The sequence below is a fragment of the Acyrthosiphon pisum genome, chromosome A2, assembly GCF_005508785.2.
Source record: "Acyrthosiphon pisum isolate AL4f chromosome A2, pea_aphid_22Mar2018_4r6ur, whole genome shotgun sequence".
Taxonomy (NCBI): domain Eukaryota; kingdom Metazoa; phylum Arthropoda; class Insecta; order Hemiptera; family Aphididae; genus Acyrthosiphon; species Acyrthosiphon pisum.
Genome location: NC_042495.1, coordinates 44,205,539 through 44,228,443, shown reverse-complemented (window position 1 = coordinate 44,228,443; position 22,905 = coordinate 44,205,539). Strand labels below are relative to the sequence as shown.

The window sequence follows — 22,905 nt, the reverse complement described above, 5'->3', positions numbered from 1 at the left end:
GACGGCGGCGGCGTAGTTGTCGTTATTTTTCTCGCTCATTAATTCGGAACGGTTTTTTCCGGCCGCTGTCATACGTCAGACACGAGGTTTATGCGACGGGGTTAGGGGGCGGGAAGAAGCTTTTAGCCAGATGAACTCTTACACACATACACAATATATATATACTGCCCCTTTGGACGCGGATATACACACACACACACCGAAACACACGGATGGATGACCTCGTCGATTATTATATACAGCGTGTGTGCTATGTATATACATTTCGTCGTTGTATTATATTATGTATACGCGTGTGTGTACATTATTTTATATATCTAGTAGTAGTAATAATAATAATAGTAATAATAATATAATCGTATATAGATTTGAACGCGCGCGCGATCGTTGCCGTATATATACCGCCATGTGGTCGTCGTCGTTGCCGCAAACTTTTATGGATGTCGTAAAACCGCAATTTCCCGGTCCCGCGGGATTATAAATAGACGAAAAAACCACCGCTGCTCTCTCGCGGAAAACAGTGCTGCGAGCAGGGATTAGCAGGAATATATATATATATAATATATAAATGAATGAATGTATAATAAACGGATCTAGCCGCTGTGCACGTACGCGTTATATCCATGTGCCGCAGCCGTGTTTTCCGCTATGACGATAAATGTTTTTCGATATTATAGAACATATAGATAGAGGTGTATATATTATATGTGTTATATGTATGTGAGCGTTTTTTGAACGGTGGCCAAACCACCACGCAGTGTCGTCATCGGCTTCGTTTTATTATTATTTTTATTTACAAGGGATATAACGACAACGAATGAAATAATATTATACACATTTTACAGCTGTAAAGTACCTATACCTATAGATGTACTTGTATAATATTGTACATATATATATTATGAAGAAACCGAAGGAGGTGTATATTACAGTAATATAGGTATACGTTTTAATTTCTATCAAATTATCGTGGCGTCTCGTCTTTGGTGTACGGAATTTTTCGGAAGTCACGCGATCCACTGTTATTGTATACGATAATATTGTTATAATGTATACGAGCTCGTTTTACTATCCCTATTTCCTACCCCGAGTACCTAAACATGTGTATATATATATAGGCTTGACATTTTAAGGACACGCTCTTTAAAAAAAAAAATAAATAAAAACGAAACAAACGTTCGCAAAGACTTTTTTTTTTCTCCTCACACCGCGTCACCGCGTGTAGGTATAATATTATAATATATATCCATATAATTTGGTCTGTCGACCTCCGCGTGACAACAACTAAAACTTAGTTATTATAAACGCGGTACCGCCGTACATATAGATATAAAATTACACACACGCATCTTGCTGCCGTGCGCATATCGCCTGCACCACTATTTAGGCAGGAGCAGCAGCAACAGCAACAACGACGTGTAGACAGTATACAGCGATATTTTCTCCAAGTTTTTCGCGTGTCCGGCGTGTATATAATGCATAAAATACTTTCCTCTTTATTTTTATTTTACTTTTTATTGCTGTCATTATTTCGTTACTATCGTGCCGCCCCTGCAGGGTTGCCGCGAGTTTGACCTTTGTGGGGCCCCTGTCGGACACGCGACATTTTATATGTGCATGGTGCTTAATATAATATATTATAGTGTATATTATATTATTATATTATTACCTACATAATATTATATACACTTGCTTCGCGCGACCGTTTCGGCTCGTCTCTCGCCCTATCCTTTCGCCGCCGCTATACACCGGGTGAACTGCCATCGCCGCGTTGCCGTTGTTATTGCGCTGTACATGAACACAGTAAACGCACACACACACAAAAATAGGAAAATTACTTGTTAATAGCTCGTAACAACACTATTAAACTCGCACGATTTAAAATAGTTAAATAGACGTGGTTTAGTTTAATTATATATACATATGTGTATGTGTATTGCTGGTAACTTACCAATAGTTGTAAAAATTGGAACCTATCGCCCTGATTGTACCTATATTGTATAAATTAATAAATAATATTACATAAAATTGTTATTGTTTGACGTTATATTATAATATTGAGTGTTATATTTTAGTACCAGTATGAAAAATTACGCGGAAGTCATATAGTTGTTGTAGGTTAATTGCTGCGATTGTTTATTGATTACATTATTATTTATTCTTAACGATTTGTGTGCTGCATTGTGAATTATTTAAAACAGCTTTTCGTTTACTGCTCAAGGGTATTACGAACGCGCCATTTAGTGATACAATATAAAGGGATTATAACACGGTGGGGGAGGGGACTAAACTATTATTATATTATACTGAAATCTATAAAGGAGAAATGCAACTATAGGACTGTAAAATATGCTGGATAATTGAAAAGCGTCCACAAAGGAAGATGAATTAATATCGGAATGTTCAAAAATAAAAACAAAATTTGATTTTTTACCAATTTTATCAAACAATTAACAGTAAGTACTTTAGAATAAGAAGACAGAGATACCCGCTGCATTATTTATAATATATGAGATAAAAGTCATTAAAATCTTAAGAACAGTTGCGAGGATTAAACTATTGAGATTAATAGAATGCAGGGATGAGTGATGGTTGTGGGTCCTTACGGCAGAGGGCTTAAAATGCCCGCTATACGCCAAATACAACGTACCAATAATATTATGAAGACAGTTTTATTATTCTTTTCTTGCGTATATGGAGAATGAATAAACTATTTAATATAACCGAATAGAATTCACAATGTAGAAGTAGGTGTGTAAGAAAAAAAATCATGACATAGATACTTATTATACTGTATACCAACGACAAACATTATACACAATAATATCATAGTGCTATTCGACGTACTTATAATATGTATGGAGTTTCTCGGGTTTACTCCCGAGCGAGTGGCTCTGCTATTAAAGAAAAAATAATCATATCAGCTACAGTGGTGATTATAATATTATATATTATGTATAATGCGTATAGCGTACCATATTATTGTCGATGATCTTGGCCGAGTTGATCGAATTCTATGTATAAACATTTTACTATAATAATATAATACACATATTATATCCATGTAATAAATAATATTAGAAAATATATATAACGAGCCATCGCGTGTCCTTCACGCGCTTTGCTAATTAACCGACGTTTGAATTAAGTCGTTTTAACAGCCGGAAACTTGTTAGTGTGCGATGTATACATCATATATATTAGTACAAGTACATGATATTATATTCTCTATGTATAGATATGTATTATATCTAAACATAGCGACCGGTGCAGTATCAACGTTTAATATGTCCCGTGCTTAAATAAAAAACACAATTATATAATTACAACTAGCTATAATATATATACGCATATACACAGATAGGTTTACCACCTGCACCTTGCCCCGGTTAGATGCATATATTATGTACAAAAAAATCTAATTTATAAATATATTGTCACCTCGTGCACGCCAATAATATATTTATATTTTGGTATTATGAAAAAAAAATAATAAACAATCATACTGTGTTTGTCATTTTCCATAACTATAAACTTATGTATGGTGTGATTTTTTTGTTGTTTCCAGTGGGCTTCAGTAGCGTCGTGGTTTCTACGACCTGAGATGGCTGGAGCCAGCGTGCCGCCAATCGTGCCACAACCACCTCCGATGCCCATCCGACCTTCCCGGACGTCTTCGGATCCCCCGCAAATGGCCATGCCTCCAACCATATGCACCGTAAGTACAGTTTATTCTCTATATATATTCGTACAACCGATCGATTCTCATCGAATATTATTTTACGACACACACAATAATAAACCGCAGACGTGACGCGTATATTATAATACGACTATCTTTGCGGAGGGCGTTTAAATACGCAATACATAATATTATTATATATATCGTAATGTTCGATTTAAAACAATAACTTGTCGGTATGCGTATATATAATATATGTTCACCGTCGTCTCTGCACGACGGCACACGATACGATAAAAATATACTTCATAGTATATAATATAATATCGACGTCGTCGTCGTTTTCATATTATAATATACAACCCATCGCACGACCGACACGCCCGTTATACGAAATTAATTTCGTTATTATTCGCATAATGCAATATACTTTTCCGTGCGAAAAAATCGTGTTGCGAGCCGCGTTTCGCACCGCTCGCTGCACCAGCGGACCGTCAATCGGTAGGATACTAGGATATAGCTATAGGACACAGCGTCATCGTCATCGCCGCCATCATATTATAGTTGCTTTATACCTATGCATGTCACGTACAACTCGCCCGGGTTGGAATACGATATTATAATATTTTATTATGTGCGTATACGAATAATACCTAACAATACATAAATAATTGCCATCGGTTTTCCTATACACACACGGAAAGTATATATATGTATAATATAGCTTCGGCTGGAGGAGCTTCTTATGAAATGTGGACCTATTATAGAGTGGAACGCTCATCCCGCCGCGGTAATAGCGTATAGTCGTCATTGTCGTAATAGTCTGAAAGTCGTAGTCGCCGTCGACGTGTCCCGAACCTCACCCCCTATCGACGGCTGCTCATCCATCAATACCGACGTCGGATTTTGTGATTTGCATTTGAAGTGAAGATAGACTGATGTGTATGTATAATAATACAATATAATACAATAATAAATAATAATATATGCGGTGTACGGTAAACGGCAATATACCCATCGATCTGCCGGCCGATATTGACAGCCTCCGCCGCGTGTTATCTGCCCGACGTCGGTTATAATATTATAATATATCTGTTCTATTTTACATAATTTCCATTTCGCCCTATATATATAATACATATAGATACTACGACCGAGTGTAGTCGAATAGGTATATTGTATTATTAAACATACAATTGAGATATGTTGCGTATACCCTAAAATATAACATCAGCTTATACGATAATATAATTCCATCATATAGGTCGTGACTATGGCGTATATAAAATAGGTATACGCTAAAAACAATTCTACGGTGTTTCTGTAAATTCACACAAGACAGATAAAAAAAACTATACCCACATACACTTACAAACATCGTTTTCCTATATATTTACGTATGAACTATATAGGTGTATATTACACGCCCGTCTTCTACTTAATAATATTATAGTGTACTTGTGCGCACACTTTTGCTATAGTATAAATGTAAAATAATAATAATATAATACACAACAATGCGATAACGACCACTAGAAACGCACACACACTTTCACGGCGTATATATATTGTGTACATATAATACCCTATTGACTGCGTACATGTGTATATGTCCCGCGTGTATATAGTGTCGTTTTCCCTCGTACTTATATATACATATATAAATATATATATATTTACGCTCGTTTTTAATGGGCCGTGACAGGCGTCGCGCCCGATCGGCTCGATCAATTTCAATTACACAGCGTCGCGACGTCGTCGTAGTCGTCGTGCCTAGCACCGCACATAACGCCGTGAGTTTTGTAATTTTCGAGGGAGTTGCACGTGTGTATGTGATGTGTAAGGGTGTGTGTGTGTGTGTGTGAGTGTAAGTGTATGTGCGAGCTGAGCGTGTGTGTTATTATTATTTGTATGATGGGACACGACGATAGAATAGAAAAACGGCATCGAGTAGGTTTTTAATTGACGCGCGACAATATTATCGTTAACTTCAATAACATGCGACGGAAGCACTTGACATTTTTAACGTCTGCTGTGTAATACATCGCGTACATCATATACGATATTATAATGTGACAGTCTTGAATTTTGATGGGTACCGCGTGTGTGTTCACTGCAGGCTATGACATATTATATTTATAAATTATTATACGTATTTTACTGTACATGTGCGTCCTTCGCGTCACCATCGCATTCGACGGCCTTGCGGTTATCCTACTTACTATAGTTAGGACCTTATTGTCGTATATAGCAATTATGCTCGCGTCGATCGCATACGACAATCGTTCACCGTACGTATAGTACCTACCTAAATATTATACCAATAATAATAACATTCGATTCAAGAGTGTTGCGGTTATGATATTATTATTAGTATTTTTTTTCGATTTACCTTCGGTGAGAGAGAAGTGCTAGCCGAGCACGGTGGGTAGAAATTATATACGTATACGAAATTGACATTATGACATCGTATACATATACATGTGTGTGTGAGTGGGTATGCCAATGACAGTAACAATTTTGAGTGGCCCGGACATTACATTATGATTAGAGGTACCGGTAGGCCTGTGGGCGTTTTTTTATTTTTTTTTACTTCTATATGAGCTCCGTGTTCAGACCGGTTGAACGACGACGACGACGACGACGACTATGATGACGACCAAAGCACTCGGTATGTGCACACGTATATTATTAGTATGTGTATACCTGCGCACGAGAGGACATCGATCGGCGAGTATAATGTATATATGTGTTGGTGTGTAGTAGTAGTAGTAGTGCCATGTTATTATGGAGATGAGATGCACACATACATAAAAGGTACGTGACTGTCATCTCGGGGCTGATTACAGGGTGTCTGTCACTGAGGCCGCCACAGATTGCCTCTCATATAACTGCCGGGCAATATAATATATATACAGGTACTGCTATAGGTAGGTACAGAAGGAAGAGAAAAAAGCGGTATGTGTGTAGTAATAATAAAAATGATGAAACACCTGCAACCAATTTTGTATAAATAATGTAATATATTTCTCTGGCCCGCGGTCTCTCGGAGATCATTATCTCTAGGCGGCCGCCGCTGCCGCATCGATTCTTCTATATCGCCGCCAAAATATGACGTTACACCCCCTTTTTTCCTTTGTCTCTACTTCTCATCGCTAAAACCGATGCCGCTACGGCAACGACCACAATATCACAACTACACGTGCACGAGCGTTTATATAGACATATATAATATTATATTAAATAATCGATGAACATTTTTACGACCGTAACGGCGGGAATGTTTTTATGTGATGTTAACTACGTGTAATATCACTACTATTAGTACCTACCACTACTACCACCGCTGCAATACTACTATACTAATATACTATGACAACCCTTACACAGTTACGCGCCAAACCGATCTAATATGAGAAATGAAAATCTGAGTGAGTTGACAGTATATTTAACGTATAAAGTTAAAGTTATTATATCTCAATATATTATAATATAGTCATAATACATTATGTTTAGTGTAATGTGCATTATAATAATATATTATAGTATAGGCTACTATGCCCTAAACTCGTGACGCTATGTGCGTAGTGGGTATGGAGATTGGAGACCCTTCTTCCGGTACAGAAACTGAAAGGATTATAATTTGCTTGTTGTCCCCCCCCCCTTGCTTACCCCTACCCGCCACCAAAAACAGCACCGTAATATTGCACTCGCGCGTGTACAACGGCACATGATGGCCACCGCTGCTTCTGTATGTGTGCGTATATGTACCTATATAACGCGTGCGTGTGTGTGTGTTTGATGTATATATATATATATATACATATTTAGATACGTGTGCAAAAGGGTTCAGCATTAATTCCATCCTGTCCCCGTTGACAGGTCAATATCCCCCAACCACCTCTTGCACCGCCTATCTATCGCCTGCGATATATAGCCGTCCATCTTGCATCATTCCAGTTTATCCTGCTTCAGTCACTCTGCGCAGTCGTATATCTCTCTCTCACCAAGTTCCTCTCCCTCTATTACCAAATCCCTCTCCCTTGTGCCACACGTCATCGGATCGTATAATAATATACGCTCTTTCCGCGCGCGCTCACAACAATAACGGATAATAATAATAATATAAATTACAATATAGGTTGACCGACCGACCGGCGTCAGCAGAGGGGGTAGACACCGCCCTGAACCCTTTACGTATATATGGAAATTACATTTTGCGGTGCCCATACCATATATATATAGCACCCATAATACGCTTGCGAGTGAACATATAATATACAGTATATCTGTATATACTATAATATAGTTGTACATTGTATGTATATAGCCATATAGGTGCCTACACCGCAATCATATTATACATTAAATCGTTACGGAAATGCATGACTATATATTTTCAGAACAAATAATATATAACATAATAATTTACGACGGGTCGCGTAAAAGAGGTACTAAAGTCTACAGGTATCTTTATAATAGTATGTAGATACCGAGACTGTGAATTGAGTGAAACTCACTCGAAGACGCGGTTATGTACATGGTGCGACTGTAGTGTACAAAGAATTGATGTAAAATTAAAATAGATTTCAGTCGATCTGCGTCATTGCCGCACTCTGCACGGTCACCACGTGATTGATTTGTGCGGTGTCCGCCGCCCCACGCCCGGTTCTCGAACGCTGCGAGCGTATTGCATGTTGTATGATACACGCGATATATTATTAAATTAATCGTCGACTCGTATTTTCGAGTGAAAAAAACAAATCGAAACTAATTGGAAAAACGGCGAGCGCATTTAAGTGCGCGCGGCGACGTACAGTAATATTCATAAAATTATTATATATTTTATACATAGTACACAATATATATATATGGATTCCGAACGCGTCTACGCTATACGAATCGGTCGTCGTAAGCCATAGAGACGGTCGTCTCACGACGAGTCCTTGACGCGATCACGACCAGAGGATACCAGTCAGCCGAGCGGGATACAATAGCGAGCGCGCACGCGCGTGTGTGTGTGTGTGTGTGTGTGTGTGTGTGTGTGTGTGTGTGTGTGTGTGTGTGTTTGCGGACGCGCGTGTGTCTGGACATCGCCGCACGACAATATTATACGTGGATAAATTATCGAGTATCTAAACCCGATGCTGGGCCAACAGAAAACCCACACATTGCATTTCTCAGAATTTCGGTTAACCATATTGTAACGACAGCGGGAACAATTCAAATTATATGCTAATCATCGCACTCATTATCCGTATAACAATCGCTACCCGAAATCCCCCAAATATGATAAGTTCCCCCTTTCCAAAAAAAAAAAACAATTTTTAGTTTAGAATAAATTACATCGGTACGCCGCGCCGTGAGTATATTTATATGCATCCAACTTAAAGTAGGCGCACTTTATATTATACGATTTCCACTGTGCATGCCAATCAACGAACGGCGTGACCCTCCCATCCCCCCTCACCACCCGCAGTACCTACGCTCTTAGGATTTTTTATAAAATCATTGCATAAAAATCCGACTCTCCTAAATGTACACCGTAGCCACTTGAACTCTCCGCTGGCGGACGTCATTGTTATGATTTTCATTTTTTTTTTTAATTAATACGGTGCACAAATGCGATTCTCTGCGTACCTATATCCATGTATATAGGTATACGTCTTTTGCCGGAATTGCCCCCGTGGCTCATTATTTACGAATATGTATGCTCATATTATATAGACTGGGACTGGAATTTTCCAGAGATTAATTACGAATATTATAGCTACCATTAAAATACTGCAGCGCGCATATACATCTCCTTCCATCCCGATCCCCTTCCCCAACCCACAAAGTCCGGGCAGAAAACTTATTCTACAAGGGTCCTCGCCGAACCCGCGTTACCCACTCGGCATCGCTGTTTATTATTTGCCAAGCGAAAGAAATATTTACGCTCCGAGAATACTTCCGTCGTGTGTGCCGCTGTTCTTATACACGCATCCATATATATATTACGGTTTTTACGTGGGATATATATACACAATATAATCTCGTCGTTTACACACCCGCGTGCGCTTAATCCGAGAATAGATATACATACATACTTAGAGCCTACTTATGTATATATTATGTACGCATAGAACCTACCAAAACGATATACCTACGTAATAAAATAATATGCGCTTGCGTTACACAACGTGTATCGATGACGAAGATGAGAATCTTCCTATATAGTTTCACGTTCGGTCGTCACGCGATGTGAAAATAACTCGTGTGTGTGTAGGCCTACTTATATGTATATATATATAATGTACACAATGCACGTACGCCGAATGTTGATGTCGTGAGAAAATGACGAAAACGGTCACAAATCAATCCTACACACAGATATCATCCACGGTGTGCATGTGAGAAAGAGACAGATAGAGGGAGAGATAGGTCAGCTGTTAGGTAGGTTATCAGCCATATTATGACGAAACCTCTAAGCGTCCTAGATAATTAACGACGGGTCGCCGATGAATTTATAAGCCCGTAACTTAAACGTAATATTTAGGAAGGTATGTACTATGTAAAAAGGTAGAATATGACTGGCTGAGTGGGAACTAGAATCGCTCTTAAAATTATACTCAATACACACACACCATGATAAAAATATAATATATATAACTATGGTTGTTTTTTTTCCTTCTATTTTTTTTGCATCAGAGACCGCGCACGTCGTTTGAACAACACTCAATTTTCCACCTACATTGTTGTGTTGACGTTATTATGCTATTTCGTTTCGATAATATATATTATGTTAAATCGATCATTGAAAATCACCGCGTCATTTAAGATTATCCAGAAAATTCGCGCACGTAGACCGCTCGCGCACATGATACATAGAGCTAATATATATATGGCTTAATCATTGGCGCAACTAGGGGGGGTGCTTTGGGTCCTTAGCACCCCCTAAGTCAAAATTAGCCCCCCCTAAAAAATCTTTTGGTGTTAGGTCCTATTGAGTCACAAAAAAAACTTGGAGCTTAAGCACCCCTTAGTTCAAATGTCTAGTTGCGCCAATGGGCTTAATTGAAACTATATAATATTATTGTGAGTTCAGTTTTCTGTTACAAAGCCAGTGTTATTATCGTTAATTGACCACCGCGCGAACGGGATTATGATAATGTTATTATATATTATATTATATAATAAACGCATGTGTGTACCTCTATAATATGCACGAATAATATAGTAATAATAAAAAATATATTAATTCGATCATTCCACGTGCGGTGCATTCTTACGCGTCCGTATAATATCTAATGGAATTCGGCGGCGATTCGTTTTTCAACGGGTTTCTCGTCGGACGTTTGCGACTATTTCTGTCCGCATGCAAAACCCGTAACTTAACGATTTCGTGCGTCCACCCCCGCCCTTTCGCCACTGCCGCGGCACCCGCTCGTCCGCTTGCTCACCGTAGGGTATACGTATAAATTTTACCACGAAACGTGTATTTATATAATCTCGGTCGCGTTATCGGCCCACCAACCGTTTTGTAACAACACGTATAGCGACAACCCGCAAACAGCACACCCTCTGGCCCGGCACCGGGGCAGGACGAGGCGTCGGATACCGTGTCGTGTCGACGTGTAGTACATGGAAATCGCGTGGCGACGTGCGTATTATACACCGGTGCAGTTAACGCCTACACACACACACACAAAACCCACTATAATGTATGTATAAATATATATATATATGAAATGGGGCGGGTTGACCGCCCTACCGTGTCGTGCGTCGTTTGTACCTGCATACGCATACACGCGCATTTATAATGTATAATATATATATACGACGCAGATAACTGAGACGGCAGAGTGAGTTGTGTGTCAAGCGCGGCGACCGACCATATCGCGTATAGGCCACTCGTACCCCTTTATAATATATACATATAATCAGCAATTGTATATATTATACATAATAAACGTATATATGCTAAGGGTATAACTGCACTGGGACACGCCACCTCGGAGGCGAAGGGAGGGATAGGAAAATCTTTATTTTAATTTATCGCCCCGTTCCGCCCACCGCCTCACGCAAAAACCCTCCTACCCCCCTGAAAAAAATCCTCCCGCCGGGCCGGCTCGGAAAACAAACAGATACGTTAATTCCGGTGTGTGCGGTCGTCGCGCGTGTCATGCACGGCGGCGGAAAATGTTTTCCGCTAGGAACGTGGGTGGAAGCATAATAGTAATAATTGTATTATTATATAGCTGGCTGAAAGTGTATATTATAATATATACATACCTATATAAGCGGATATGGGCAACGACGACGTGACGTGCGGTGTTAGCGTTATACACGCGTATACAATAATACTAATAGTAATAATAATGATACAATGTACGTTTAAACGACTACCAGCTATACCGCGCGGTATACATATGTTATGTACCTATCATACGTACTTGCGCACGCAGTGAATGATAATATTATATCTAATACAATTTTCCTTAGCAGACAATTTACATTATGCAAAATCCGTTTTTTACCCAGACTTTTTTACGGTTTACCAATAATATGACGTAGGTACGTCCTATATTATGCCGAAAAACGGTGTACTGCAATTGAAAAAATTGTCGCGTGAAAGAGAAATAACGTGCGTAATATAAATTGGGAAAATCGTACAAACGAGCCGACGATGGTCAGTTACGCACACATACTATGATACTTGCACATTATTATAATATTATTCGTCGTATATGAATAGCGCTCAGTCATTGTATTTCCGTTGGATGTCGTTGTACAGTTGCCATCGCCGTGGTCCATATACACAGTGGTATTGCGATTATTTATATATTATGCTCTCTCGTGTGAGTGTGTGTCGTACGCGTTTCGGCAAACACACTTTCTCGTATATGTATCGCGAGCGCATAATATATATATTTAGGTCCGTCGTCGTGCAAAGAGCTTCGTCATGTGCCCTGCCGATTGTGTGGGGTGAGATGTGGTTTCCAGAGTGCAACGTATTCAGACGGCGTTATTATTATTATTATTATTATTATACATTACATTATTTACACTCGGTATAGTATATACTTTTCTCCTCTCATTCCGTATCGGTATATACTATATTCTAATATATATAAATATATAGATACGAGTTTATTTTAGTATACTACAGGTATATTATACAATAATATACAAATTTTCATTCAGTATCGCGGCCATCAAAATGCTCCTTATGTTAATAATATACATAAATGTTTGAACACATCATAATATACATTCGCCAATCGCCATGTATATATCATCATCACCGATGACGACCATAGCCTTGCATCCCTTTGCCATCATCGGCATCCCTTTGTCGTCATCAGCATCATGATGTACGTTCAACGTCTCTCTCCCTGCTCCCACTCGCTCAATGTATATAGGATACAGAAGCGCTCCTAAGTCTGACTGTGTACCTATACAGATGTCTCACCATATGTATATATATGACCACCACCTATGCCACCCCGGTGCAGCAGAATTCAGCTAATGCGATGATGACGGCCCGAGTAATTCGATTTCCCCTCTGCAGGGCCACCAGTCCGTCGAAACGAGTACATCATATATTAATATATATACACTGTATAATACTGCACCGTCGCACAATAGGTGTGACACAAAGAAATGTGCCAATCACTCGACTCTATTGGTCTCTGCGCCGCAATTTCGATCGTCACACGGACGCACTCGAACCAAAAATACCGCCCGCACGGCCACCTCGTGTGTAGCGTGGTCGATAAAGTGGAGTGGCTCTCGGCCGGTCACCGATACCCTATAATAACAAATCGTTACGTCTTAAAACATATACCGTTTGGGTTAGGTTATAGGTGTTCGCTGCGTGCAGACGACAGATAATAATAATACGATATTCCTATTATGATTGTGCCGTACTACCTGCGAGTATATCAAACGACAGTCAGCTCTTTTTGTGCGTATATATATGTATACAGTAATGGTATAACAATATGATTTCCACCTCCCTACCCACTTCGCCTTTAATTCGTCGCCGTCGCGCGGTAGCCGTGTCCGATCGTCTCGCATTCTTCTATACACATTGAGTTTCGATTTTTCTAAAAATCATCTAACCGTCGTATGTATATATTTTGTTCATCGTCGTCCCACTATTATGTAAACTTAATACTTATTATTTGTTTCTTTTAAACATTTTTTTCTCGATTTTGAGTCAAAAAGGTCGTCCGATGAAGACAGTATTATTAATCGACCCAAAACCTTGTTTAGGTACACTGCTACCACTTGTATTATGCTACGTAGCTAATAATAATAATAATAATAATAATTATAATAATATTAATAATATTAATAATTATAATACGTTTAGTTGTATTCCACCGAGGAGCCGCGTCAAATTGTATACGAAGTAAAATTACGTTGAATTTATATAATTAAATATTAACGACACGCCATTAAATTTGAAATTAATAATAAAACATGTATAATATATTCCGATATTAGTAGGTACCTATATTATATGCTCGTGACATCACATAACGTACTATAGCCATATATATATACATAGTTAATAGTTATATGATAATAACATCACACCTCGATTTCCTTGGCCGCTGCAGATGACATTGTCCCGTTCACAAGGTAAACCGAGTTTTGTTGTACTTAAAAATGATACAAGTGCTACGCCACCTCCCACCGTAATCGGTTTGATCGTTTGACAAAATAATGATTTGCAGTAAAAAAAAAAAATTAAACACAGTAATTATATAATAATATGCTGTGTGCTGCAAACCGTCTAATTTCCAGTTACGTTTATATATGGTTTGGGCTTTGGCCAACGCGCATAAACTATAATCGTGTTTGTAAAAGTTGTCTCCGTGGGAATTAAATGAAATTTTATTACGGATGGGTTGACATCACCGATGCAATTATAATATCGCGACAACTACGTATAGCTGGCACTGAATGTTTTATTATACACTTAACTTGCTTATAAAATATTAATAAATTATTCAGTGAATTTACTACCCATCGGAAATGATTATCTAGCGTCATATATTATAAATGCTAATATAATATCTCAAATCGTCTATCGGCGGTGGCGGTGACAATCACGTATCTACCAATTTAAAAATTACATATATTATATTATTTTTAACTTGCGCCTGCCGCCTAATGGTATACAGTGGCTAAGTATTTACGATAGTCGATAAATATAATATACGTTAATCCAAAAGCGATATATGCAGTCGAGAAAGTATGAATTCCGTTACATTCTGGAAACACATTATTCGGATACAAATACCTAAGTCCTGAAAGCGTTAGGGTTAAAAATGAAATTTAAAAATAATCAACCGTCATTATAATATTATATAGGTGGTCTGTTTGGATCGCAGATTTTCCGTCACGTCGAAAGGGTTAAAAAGTATATTCCCCCGATTGTGGATGGTTGTGGTGGGGGTGAGGGGACGCGAGGAGAATATGGCAAAAGTCAAAATGGCGTAATTACAGTGTTGATCGAAGGGTTGAGCCACCGTGGCCGGTAGAGCGAATAGTAGAGATGAAGTGTTCAGCAAACAACGGGTGGCCCTGTATAATATTATATGCATATATATAATAAATATATATGGTGCAGCTTATACCTTTATACGCCCGCCACGTCAAGTGGGTCCCGGGAAAATTCAGACCATGAGAAAATATACAATATAATAACGTGCCCCCGCGTTAATGCGCTGCATGGCGTGGAGGGGACCGACGATGGCTTTTTATTTCGCCACTCGAAAACGGCTGCAAAAAAAATACGTACCAAATTCATGATATATGATGGCATACATCATAAACTATAATATATACCTGCTACCTCTATATTATATTGTATAGGTTGGAAAATAAAAAGTCAATTCGTTGATTGCCCGTAATGAAATATACAGTTTAGCTGCAGGGTGGCAGGAACGGGCAAAGAATGAAGAATATGATATTATATTGTGTTAGTTTTGAATTTTGATATTCATTATTTGGTGTTCCAAGTGGCGACTTACAATAATATGATAAAGTACTAAAGTACAATAGTAGGTATATTAAGGTACATGACGCCAATTATTGTGTGTGCTCCACTCAAAAACGACTGAATGTATTATACATACAGCCGTTTTTACTTTATACGCCTATATAGACACCTACATAACCTAAGTACCTATCAATATATGCCCTCTCAAAGATATAACTCTAACCACTGAAAACGCCTTTGATTATTATTATGCGTAAAAACGTATCGTATATATCGGACTGTTGATTGCAAATATTGCAGTTATTATTATAAAGCCAACAATGTGATTTTTCCATTAAAAAAACATCACAGTTCGGTGGATGCCTGGAGCTCGTCGTTCTTCGTTCGAACCTAATTCATTACAAAATTAGATATAGGTATATTATTATCAAATCATTTTATAATATTATGTATATAAGCTTGTACAGCGAACGGCAGTTGGTAAACGACGTTAGAGCTATATTCACCTGTTTAATATTATCATGCTTTCGGACGTTTTAGGTCCACCAGTGCGACGGATGGACCCCGGGTAACATGTACTTATATACGAATATATAAAATATACGCGATCACTAGTTCATAAATACAGAGCGTACCTACATACGTATACCTATAATATATTATACGCTTTAAAAGCGTTTTGCAGCCAATTTTCGCGAATCGCCGAATAATCCCTCACGGAAATATAAATTGAAAAACCACACTCGCGCGTACGTGTAGTATGCGTATGATGTGTCTCTATATATATATGATATATCCATATTCCATGTATATAGTTTTCGCAGGAGCCGCAGGACGAGAGAGGAGCGCATATCCGGAAACCTCTACACATATAATAATATAGCTGCGTAATATATACTTGCATAAATCATAGCAGCCGAGTCCCCGGGGAACGTACGCGCCGGGGGTCGGCGGTGGTAGAAGAGACATCATTTACTTGACACTGACCTCATATATATAAACGTATTTACGCGCGCTCTCATTTCTCCAACGTTGGCTGTTTCTGCTGCTGCTGTTGCTGCTGTCACGGTCGCCCCACGAGGGTAATTTTAATCTGTCAAATATAAAAGAATAGTCGGAGGACAAGGAGATACGCGGGGGGGACAGAACTGCAGAAACGGCGGCGGTTGCAGCGGTGTCGACGAGTCTGCTGTATAAACTATATAATATAATATAGTATAATATAATATACGTCGCCCACCCCGGAAATAAACGCGTCTAAACCGAGCAAGCGACGTGTCTCATTCTCGCGAAACACAATAATAATAATAATAACAATATATTATAGCAACGATAAAAATGCGTCCCTTTGAACCGCGTATAAAATAGCTGTAGCCGGAGGTGCTGATGAAGCGACTCGTCGTTGCATCTTTCTCCCTCTGCGTGCGTATGAGACGATTATACTTTTTAGCAGCCGTCGTCACAAGAGGAAGATATATATATATAGAGAGAGATAAAATGTGTATATTTGAATTTATTACTTTTGCATAACGCCACAACTATACTAATACCTATATTCCTCTGTCGACGGCGGGGTTAAAGGATGCGCGAACTAGCAAAGGAGAACGGAATTTAATTTACCGACTCTGTTGTTCCCTCGACTTACATCTGCGCCGACTTGGTACGTAATAATAATACGCTAATATCTCGTATGTTATGTATACATTTTATATATATAATAAAAATAATAATAATATATTATACGAAAAATATGATACATCCGCCTCTGTACTGCACACTGTATTATTATTATTTTGCTGTGTTCAATAAATTTCACTTACTGCCAGTGTCGTATAACGATATATTTATAGCCGTTTTTCTTATAACTAAAATTCTATAAATGTAAATAAATATTATTTGCTAGTGAGTGAGAGCTCAGTATTAATCTGTTTTGATGTATTTTTGTAATTCAACTTTGATGGCGTCGTGTGTTTCAGGATGACATCTATTAAAAGAGCTGCAGCCTGCAGATATATCTAATATTTCGATCTTCTTCGTTTCAAACTTCTCGTACACGATTTTTATAATATAGCAGTAAACGTGTTTTTCGTATTTCTTATCTGAACGTTCGTATAAATTACACGAATCATACGTTTATATCTATAAATATAGTTATACTACATTGTATATCCGCGAAAACTGGCTTTATAACTTCATCCTAGTCTCTTCTCACCCTGAGGGCGGCGCGCCAACACACCACGTCTGCCACAGACTCCCCTGCACAGAGCTCTTGCGTATTTTCTTTAGACTATCATTTCCAACCCTTTGTACATAATATTTCCGTCTTATATCAGCTATATATAGATCCACATATTTAATCAGAAAATGCCATAGTATACAAATAATACCACACACAAATTTTTATGAAGGTCAATTACGTTTTTATCGTTACTTTAAAAACTATCTTGTAAACTCATGAAAAATCGAAATTATTTTCCATCACTCTATGTGATGAAAAATATGTATATATTAATGTATATTAACGATGATATAGAAGTTTAATATTGTTAATTATACCGTCATTTTAAAATCACACAAGCCGCTAGATCCATATAGATGTTTTAGTGATCAAAATTTTACAAAACCAGCGCTAAGCCATATAACATTATTCAAACTGTGCACTAATAAGATTGTCACTATTTATTTTACTCGACACATAAGTAATATTATATACTATAAATTATAGTTATATGTAGGTTAGTAAATGCATAAAACATGTAGATAATATAATGGCATCGGTCATCTATGGAATGTTGCCTATTCAGCTGTATTCGATGAGACCTTTATAATATATGTATAAAGAATTATTGAATATAAATTATTATTTCTATAAATTATCTAAACCACGAGTATGTAATTTAAAACAAACATCTTAAGTATGTAAGTCGTTGGAGTCATCGTCGACGGCCTGTTTGCTATAGGTATATTATATTATTAAATATACTTAGGTACACACTATTGTTTGCGCGCCTACCGCAGGACGACCGTTGTGTCTCGGCCTCCCGAGTGCGTTTATACTTTTATAGAGTGTGTGTGTGTGTGTGTGTGTGTGTGTGACAGGTGATACTCGTGATATCGAATTATTGTTATTTAACGATGATGATTTTCGAAAACGAAAAATCGTATTGAACAGTTACGGCGACGGAACAGTCCCTATATATTATATGAAGGTGGATAGATAGTTACACACGAAAAAAGGGGCACAATAGATTCCCCACACACATACCAAATGACAATGACCCATCATCTTAGTCTCGGTCTGTTATTACGACATTAAGGGCCGGTATAAGAGGGCCGTTTCGTCATTATTATTATCATTATTATTATTTTTCACACCTATTCCAAAACCGATCCACCGTGTACACATGTATATATCTACCATGTGTGTATGTGCTACAATGACTTCGGGAGACTTCATTAAACGACAGATTGACGTTTGGAACAATAAAGGGCGAATCGGATAGAAAGAAAATAATATAATAATAATGATAATACGCTAGTGAAGAAACTCAGTTTGTTTTTCGATTCTTTTGTTGTCGCGGTGGTGGTATAGCTAGGATGTTATCCGTAGATATTATATATAAAAAACCAATCACCGCGTCTAATACACTCGTTCTCACGGTGTGTGAGCGTGTGTGCCGAACTTATAACATAATTCATATAATCGTGCATATTATGTGTGTTGTTTTTACTATGACAAAAAAATGTATTGATTTACTTTTCCGCAGGCCATCAGATGTACGGTACCGGGATGCGTGTGCGATTGTTTTACGCCCGGCAAACTTCACATACGATTCTGCGACGCATGTGGACATGGATGGGTCCCACACGGTAAGTGAACCAATTTAGCTTTTTTTTTTGAAATCTCATTATAATATAAGTTGCTTCTATATAACACTATACTCCTACGACCTATCTCAAACACCATGTCGTACAAATTGCCGTAGTGGACTGGGGTCAAACCGATAATGGTCGTTATGAACTTATATTATATATATATATATACGCGGACACGTTTTCCTCCAACATATCACACGGCTCTTTTCGTGGGTCTAAGACCCTTTTTTATTATTATTATTTGTTAGGGTTACGGAAGTCTCCGCGGGGCTCGTAATATATTTCCGGACACCCTTTGCGCTCGTTGTTCTCTTCTTTCTATTTTTCCTTTTTATTTTTGCTTTTTTTTGCTTTACGGCTAAAGCCGTGTACGCTTCTGTTTAATAAAACATGCAGTTTATACGGTGGGTAGCGGGGGCATGGTTTGTTCCCCGGAGACTGAGTGAAAATCGATTTGGCCAAAGTCGACCCGCCAGCCCCCGGAATTTTACTCTCGGCATAATCATTTACGGCCTATATACCGGTATAAACGAGCGGTGGCAGATAAAGAGTGACCTGAATCCGGAATCAATTGTTTTTTTTTGCGGGGGTTTTACTTATATACTATATATGCAAAATATACGACGTTTCCACCGTGTTTTATATGCGTATTATGTATATTATATACGCCGTTGCTCTGTGGTGGCGTGTCAAAGATACGACGGCGGCGACGATCGAGAGAAATGGCTCAAGGGTGCACGCAATTAACCAAATGGAAAACTATACGAACATTCGATTCCCCACAGTGCAATATTATCTATCACTATCGGGCGGTCCGGTACCGGTATGGAAATGAGCACGACGTCGGTCGGTCCGCGGCGTAGACCCGTCGTTAGCATAACGTTTTTGGGTCCGCATAAAAACCGCATAAATATACTTTTGTTTTTTATTTTGCGCTCGAACGTTTCCTGACCCGCCGTCGCGTGGCTGTGCCGTAGACCCTCACATGTTATGTCCAAACGACCAAATACTGCAAAAGACGTAAACAATAGAGAAAATAGGGAAATAAAAGATATATATACAAAAATACGTACCGGTTAGATATATACATGAGTTGTACCTGTATTCGCTGCATGTGATGTATAAATGTGCGCGTAAAATGTACATATTATACAAGGTGGCGCTCATGCAACTATATATATACATAGACATATATTTGCGCTCGTAATAAATAAATCGCCAACCGAAAGGCTATATATACAGTGTTAGAGATATACGTATTATACATAACGTATGGGTATACATGTATGAGTACAGCCGTAGGTATAGGTTTTTCCGTGCCAATTGAATACGTAACACGCGCACTCCGGCAAACAAATGTCGGTCGACTTGGGCGCAGTGGCACACGTGCATATTATACGAACTACGATGTTAGGTTATACATGTGTATATGTATATATAGTCAAACGACGGCCTGCGCTATCGGCAGAGATTGATTACGCGCGATCGGCCCCACATACGTGTTTATATTATGTATAATATATTATATTATTGTAAAGGGGACATCCGCCACCGCCGAGGGAATGACATTTTGAAAATTTAATACGGTGCCTATCCGTCAAGCCGAAATAGGATTGACAATATAATATAGTTTCGACGGATTAAAAACGCGTTTACGGTACGCGCCTGTGTTCCACGGGATGTATATATATGTATATATTTTATTCAGACGGCTGTCGGCCGTTATATTATATATGATATCATACATAATATAAATACTATAACGGGACATAATAAGCTTCTTGAGAAATTTCAACAGATTTACCGTGGGTCAGATGGTATTATTTTTTTCCGAAACATCAATTTCGCACAGTCCAATTATCTACTGTTGCGCCGTCCAGAGGTACCTATATGTATATATAATATATTGGTTAATTTAGTATAGGTACTAATAATATTTTTCTCTCGCTGCGTGTACTTATTTTGTACCTACCTATATTTAATATATAACATAGGCTTGTCACGTGCGGAAGACTTTCCGCTGTTGTAGGTGTGTCCGACTCCCGTACACTGCATATACGATGTGTAATATAGGTACCTCCTATATTAAATTATTCTCTCCGCTCGTGGAGTTTCGCATGTTGTATTCGCGGCGGTGTGGTTGACCGACCCGGTGTCGCCGCTTGACCATGACGACGACGAATCTCGTCTGAACAAAAGAAATCGGCCACACGCGTACCATGGCGCTGTATAATTATTACATTATTGTTGTATCTACGACCGCGGTCTCAGCTATGAGAAAATCGCTTCATATTTCGTTTTTTTCCCTCCGTTAATTAAAACTCCCGCCCACCCGTGTAAAAAAAAAAAAATGGGAAAAAACTCGCGGCTGACCGCAGCTAGTCTCCGCCAAGTCCGACGACGACGAATTATTAATTAAACCGTGAAAACAGTATATATATTCCATAAGATATATACATGTTCATATTATATATGTATACGCGCAGCCAATTAAACATGTATTACGTTATATTTACAGCGTGACGACAGTAATAATAATAATAATAATATAATGATCTACCAGAGTACATCGAGAAAGCTAAAGCAGCAGCACCGACGGGTACCTCATAAACGTATGTAAAATACGCCATCAAAATCTCAATTTCGTTTACCAGGACCAAAATGCGCATAAATGCGTATAATTATATTTCGTGATCACAGTCCCTGCAGAAGTGTATTACACACTACGTTCGAATGACAAAGTGATTTCCACGCCCTTCGATTTATATTTTAAATACGACGTCGGTGGCGTATTATAAACCATATAATATATATAATATATATATACACACACACACACACACACACACACACAGCACGCACAACTACGCACCTCATCGTAATCGTATACATATATATACAGCCTGGCCCTGTCGATGACGTACCTCTAGCAGCCCTGTGATTAATGGTAGGTTACCCCGTTCCATGTATATAATATATATAACCCCTTCGATTTCTCTCTCTCTCTCTCACTCTCTCTCAGTTTGTCTGCCTCTCCCTGTATCCTCCCCTCTACCTTTCTCTGCCAAATGCCGATTCTGTCGATTAATTATATACGTTCCTAACTGGACGCACACAACCATAATGTATTACGAAAAGCCTCCGCGGTGTACAACAATATATACGCGTATATATATTATAGTTGTAGCGCGGCATTGACCCCGTGGAAGAGAAGGGTTTGCAGCGGGCGCGGGTAGTGGTGAGCGAAAAAAGATTCAATTAACGTCCGGCAGGGGTGGTGGTGCTGACGAGACCGTTAGAGAGAGAGAGAAAGAGAATGAGGTAGTAAGAGAGAGTACGGTGAATCTGT

General features: G+C 38.5%; 1 protein-coding gene across 2 annotated transcripts in view; it reads left to right on the top strand.

Moving 5' to 3' along the window:
- LOC100572970 (zinc finger protein basonuclin-2) overlaps nucleotides 1-22,905 on the top strand; it is a 79,187-nt gene that overhangs the window by 20,852 nt on the left and 35,430 nt on the right. For both annotated transcript variants that reach the window (XM_008186619.3, XM_003245688.4), the window contains exons 3-4: nucleotides 3,569-3,718; nucleotides 19,448-19,550. In XM_008186619.3, the coding sequence (XP_008184841.1) occupies nucleotides 3,569-3,718; nucleotides 19,448-19,550 (253 nt within the window). The remainder of the gene's footprint in view (nucleotides 1-3,568; nucleotides 3,719-19,447; nucleotides 19,551-22,905) is intronic.